Consider the following 6,000-nt stretch of genomic DNA (forward strand, 5'->3'; position numbering starts at 1 on the left):
ACACACCTGTGACTGGCACACACCTGTGACTGCTGATTCAGCAGTCAATGATTAGATATAAACTTTAGATACTGTAATTTTGTGTTACTTTATTTAATAACCATAGCCTAATTGTACTGATAATTATAATATTGTGGAGCAAGGCAGCTGTCCAACACCGGTTCTAATTTTATTTATCAGCCTTTTTTCTTTTTTTGTGTATCTGTCAATGGCCAGTATTTACCGGCTAATGATACCCCTGATATATATATGTCACGGTTTGATAGAGAAACAGTACGGTCGAGAAACGGAGCACTCGTCGTGCGGCACGGGGCGGAACAAGCGGTCGCCACAACAACGTCCTCCAGGCGGAGCCGCTCGATTGTCCACGACATTGCAAGCGGCGCGAAGGCCAGCGGACCTTGGTCCTGCTCTTCGCCCCCGAGCGCCGCAGGCGCGAGTGGCCGCGAAGAGCGGGCCAGGGCCGCGCGGCCGGCGGAGCGCCGCGCGAGTTACGAAGCCGTGGTGAATGCAATCGTTATATTTATGCCCAGGCCGTAAGGCCTGGGCAAGCCCACGATAAACGCCCTGTCCAAGTGACTACAATGGAGCGCTCCCTAGCTCATAGTAAGCTAATGGCTAAACACTGCTGAGCTAGGCTAGTAAATAAAGAAAGAGAGTCGCAAACGAGTGACGTCAGCGCCTTCACTAGTGAATGGCTGTCGTCGCCATCTGGTGGTGATTGGTGTGTGGTGAACGACAAAACAAGCGCTCTTACAATGAACGTACTGAGTTACCCAAACGTACTGTAACATATACACACACTCACTTAATATACTAGCCTGGCGGGGCCCGACGTCATACTGCGTTCACTCACTCATTCCTTCCACAGTATAACGTCTGGACTTCCAGGTATTGGCAGCGAGTATTATGATTATTTTCTGATCGGAGCCAATCAGTGACTGCTTCCGCACAACAAACGTAGCTGTCTTTCCTGACAACAAGTGAAAAGATTTCCCTGATTGGTCCATGTGTAGACGGTGACGTAGATACATGCTGCAGCCTGCAGCATTTTCAAAACAACAATGGCTGCCCTCGCGATGCAACAACTGTAACAGTTAACGCTCTAACCATAAAACAAGCAATAAGTGCAGTTATTTCAGAGTTGGAATCAATTACAACAATTAAAAAGGAACACGGGAGATGCGCTAGTGGAGTTTATCGGCCGAAAAGACGTGTTTGTTTGACGTTCTTCCGACTGGCTGAGAGATGTTATGCTACGCTGATTGGTTAGAGGAGTCTGTCTGTCAAGGCAAGTACTCCCGCCCACTTTTCAAGCTGCCAATAGGCCGAAGGCCAGACGTTATACTGTGGAAGGAATGAACACAGATAATAACGTCGGGCTCCGCCAGGCTATTAATATACAGCATTGGCACTAGTATTGGCAACAACGACCTTGCACCTCATGCTGTATTGTCACTGGCTGTCACATCTTTCATTACAAGCCACAATGTTGCCTGGAGCAACAAAGTAACACATACAGTGTAGTGACAACAAAGCCACACGCCGCCTCTTCCATTCTCGTCACCTGAAAACCTTCTTTATGTTCAATGGGAGCGCAGAAGCTCAGAGCAAGGACAGATTTAGAAAGGACATGATAAAAAAAGAAAACACACACACACACACATACACACACACACACACACACACACACACACACACACACACAAAACATGGACAGCTGGTGCACAATCTGCTGTACCAGTAAGACGCCTAAGGGCGAAAAGCGCAGGACGGAATTTGCACAGAATTCATTTGCAAGTGTGATTCGAGTTGCGGTTGGTTGTTTAAGTTGGACAAAATGTGGACAAAATATTTTCTCAAATATGGATATGACTGACGTCTGACATCATAGATGTCTTATGTTATAGACCACATGAGACTCACACAATATGTCCATATATGGGCATTCCAAGCTATGTGCTTAGTGTTGATGACATCAGGGATCTCCATATATGGGCACACAATGGGCATACAAGGGACAAGGACAGAATGTGATGTCACAATGTGATGTCGCAACGACATGATGTCACAACGACAGGTCAGCAGCTATAGATATTGAGGCGTTACAGACAAGATACGGACAAGATGTGACGGTTTTCATAGTTAACTGCGACCTGCGACCTACAGTCGCAATTAGTTCATAGTGTTGTCACAATGAAAGCTTCATACAGCAAATTAATATTTCCAGGCCTGGTGACTACCAACATCACATCATGCAGCTGTAATAGATAGATATTTGGTTAGTGAGTTATGGACACAGAGTTTTCTGGTGTTTTGAACTTGAATGAAATTAAATGAATGGCCTGTTAGTATAAGAACAATGCATCAATGATTTGGTGAATATGTGATGCCAGAGTCGTCTAATCAGAGAGTTATGCCACTGCAGGGTCAGAAACAGTGCTGGTCACGTGGTTCACTGTCACTTTACACCTCATAGACTTCAATGCATTCTGTAAACCTCCGGTTCACGGTTTGTCACTATACGCCAATAGATGTGTGCGTAGAAGACCTGGCCCCATGAAGTGAACGGGAGTGACGCCACTCTCTCTATACACCACTCTGTGTGATGCAGTGTTAAGTAATCATATACTGTAGATACAAATGCATTATTGTATGTTTTTTTCTTTCAGTTCAAGGTCAATAAACATGTTCTCTCTTTGTCTGCCTGTTTCTCTCTCTCTTTCTTTCTCTCTCTCTCTCTCTCTCTCTCTCTCTCTCTCTCTCTCAGTTCGTCTATTAGTTCTCTCTCTTGGTCGCTCTCAGGAGAGTTTGTCGTCAGCGTAGACAAGAGCAGGCGGGCTGTTCTGTGGAGTGACCTCTGACCCGGCCCATCTCAGCGGAGCACCACTTGTCACTTTGAAAACCCAGTACACTACACTACATATTGACCCTGTTTGTACACACAGACAACGACAAATAGCAACTCTTATACACCAACATTCAGTCAGATTAATAGATTAACATGACTCGACAAGAAACTACCTTGGTTGGCAAAACAAAATAATGCGGGCCATGGGGCTAGTTGGACGATTTTCTCAACTTTTGCGACACTCTTGTATGACGACGTAGGGCATTCATTTCCAAAAAATAAAATACAATAAAATATGGAGGGAGGCATATTGCCCTATGAGTCAAGCTCAGTTTGAATCGAACTCCTACATGTCTCGCATATTGTCACTGTCGGGCAGAAACCTTGTATCTCCAAGTTTAATTTTTTTGTTTTTTCGCAAAGTAAAGCCCTGCTTCATCAGACAAGGCTGTCATACAAAAGTAGTGAAAACAGCAGATCTACAAGCACAAAAGCCTCGCGTTGCGAGGCGTTGAGTGCTTGTATATCGGCTGTTTTCTCTAGTTTAGTTAATTTTTTTAAATGATAAAAACTAACGGTTTTGGACATACAAGGTTTCCACCCGACAACGACAATATACTATATCCCTCCTCTCTGCTGTCTCACTGCACTCTCCTTTATAAATACATTGTTTGTAAAATACATATATTTATAATTATTGCCCACCCTGGTGTAAAGGAAGCTCCTAACAAGCAGTTTCGCCGTGCCTCGAAATGTATTAGTAATGCTATGAAGTGCACTTTTAAAGTGGAGGAGGATGTTTGAAAATGATTTTAAGCACCGGATGATAACTGAGCTAACAGAAGTGCTTAACACGCAATAAATGTTCATTGTATTTTAATTGTCTCGTCTTTTTTTGCACATGTTGTGTGTATTTGTACTATGTATACAGATCCATCTAAAAAAATGCAGATGCCATAGCACCCCAAATCATAACTGACTTCGGAAACTTCCCAACAGACTTCAAGCAACTCTGACTTCAGAAGGTTGACATTTCTCTATTATAAATCCCTGTTTTGGGTGGTCTCGTGTAATGTTGTATTATTTTGAAATATGGACTTTTGATATTCATGAGCTGTATGACATACAAATTCAAAAATTTAACAAAAAAAGGTTTGGAATAATTCACTGAATGTGCAATGTATCTCGGAAATATGAAAGTTTCAAGAAATATATCAAAGTTTCAAGAAAAAATTCTGAGATGGATCTGTGTGTGCGTGCGTGCTTGCATGCGTGCGTATATTGGGTCTCATGTGTTTGTCCATGGAGCCTTTGGGTGTTTCGTCCGTAAACCTTCACTGGAAGAAAAACTGTCAATATCAATCAATCACTTATTTATATACTGGAGCATAGATTATGTCACTCAAGGTGTTGCAGAATGTTAACGGTACACATCACAGAAAATAAGTTGAAACGGCATACGGCACTTGTATAATATCAATATCTCAAAATAGAGAGAAGATTGTATTAATCAACTGGTTTGCCTATCTATCTACGATATCTAACCTACCTAATCCATCCATCCGACAAATTAAACTATAAACTACAGTTAAAATAAAGCTACAAAATGCCTTTTGGCCAAAGGGTGGCGCTAGAGGAAAAGCCACAAGTTTACCAAAATCATTTGGTTACCAACTCTCCATCATTTAGCTGGGGACCACCTGGAACCCCCCCAAGGACCACTGGTGGTCCCCGGACCACTGGTATAAAGATATGATTGTTCTCTCTGCTCTGTCAGCAAAACTACCTTAACCCATTTAGGCCTAGAATTATTTAATGCTTTCCCTCATCAAAAAACACTACTGAATCACTACTCATCACTACTACTAAATGTCTACACAAACACTACCATTTCACTACTTGATTACTATTGCAATGTGTAGTGATTTAAGTAGTGATTCCCAGTAGTAATGAGTAGAGTATTGGCTGGTTTCACCCACTGAAACACTACTGATAATCACTACTTAATGACTATTCAAATCACTGCACGACTGCTACTTAATTACTTCAGTATCACTATTGGCTTTTGGGAAAGTACTACCCAATCACTACTCAATTATTTCACATTTATTATTGAATTACTACACAATGCTTACACATTCACTTCTGTATCACTTCACAATCCCAATAGAATTAATACATCCTTGTATGTGTAGTGTTTATGTAGTGTTTATGTACTGTTTTATCACAACTGAATTACTTTTAATTTCTACACAAACCCTTTTGAAACTCTACACGATTATCATTCGGTCACTCCTGTTTGTGTAGTGTTTATGTAGTGTTTTATCACTACTGAATTACTTTTAATTTCTACACAAACCCACAGTGTCCCCCAGCGGGAATCGAACCCAGGACCTTCTAACTGTGAGGCGACAGCACTATTGACTGCGCCACCGTGCCCCCTTAAAGCAGTAGTGTTTTAACAGCTTTTTCACTATACTCCGCTTGATTACTACTGGAAACACTACTGTTTCACTACAAAACTCTACTGGTGTGTCATGATGAGTAGTGAATATGTAGTGTTGTGACTACATATTCACTACACATAAACAAGTAGTAAAATCTCTACATAATCACTATTTAAATGCCTTCACTACTCCGATTACTACTGGAAACACTACTGTTTCACTACAAAACTCTACTGGTGTGTCATGAGTAGTGAATATGTAGTGTTGTGACTACATATTCACTACACATAAACAAGTAGTAAAATCTCTACATAATCACTATTTAAATGCCTTCACTACTCTGCTTGATTACTAAACACTACTGTTTCACTACAAAACTCTACTGGTGTGTCATGAGTAGTGAATATGTAGTGTTGTGACTACATATTCATTACACATAAACAAGTAGTAAAATCTCTACATAATCACTATTTAAATGCCTTTGTAGTGAAGCAGTAGTGTTTTAACAGCTTTTTCACTACTACGATTGATTACTACTGGAAACACTACTGTTTCACTACAAAACTCTACTGGTGTGTCATGAGTAGTGAAAACATTACAGATTTACTACACAATTGCTACACATGACTACACAGTCACTACTACACGAATAGGTTTTGTGTAGTGATTCAGTAGTGTTTTTTGATGAGGGTTAGCTACTAA

The 6,000-nt window shown here is 41.2% G+C and overlaps 1 protein-coding gene across 4 annotated transcripts in view; it reads left to right on the forward strand.

Annotated features, from left to right (window-relative positions):
• The window catches only part of atg16l2 (ATG16 autophagy related 16-like 2), a 46,072-nt gene extending 42,462 nt beyond the window's left edge, over positions 1–3,610 (forward strand). For all 4 annotated transcript variants that reach the window (XM_080731261.1, XM_080731264.1, XM_080731263.1 and 1 more), the window contains exon 18: positions 2,771–3,610. In XM_080731261.1, the coding sequence (XP_080587387.1) occupies positions 2,771–2,864 (94 nt within the window). In that variant the 3' untranslated portion in view covers positions 2,865–3,610. The remainder of the gene's footprint in view (positions 1–2,770) is intronic.
• Positions 3,611–6,000: the final 2,390 nt, after the last annotated feature.

Source organism: Nannobrachium achirus (genome assembly GCF_963921795.1).
Source record: "Nannobrachium achirus genome assembly, chromosome: 8".
NCBI lineage: Eukaryota > Metazoa > Chordata > Actinopteri > Myctophiformes > Myctophidae > Nannobrachium > Nannobrachium achirus.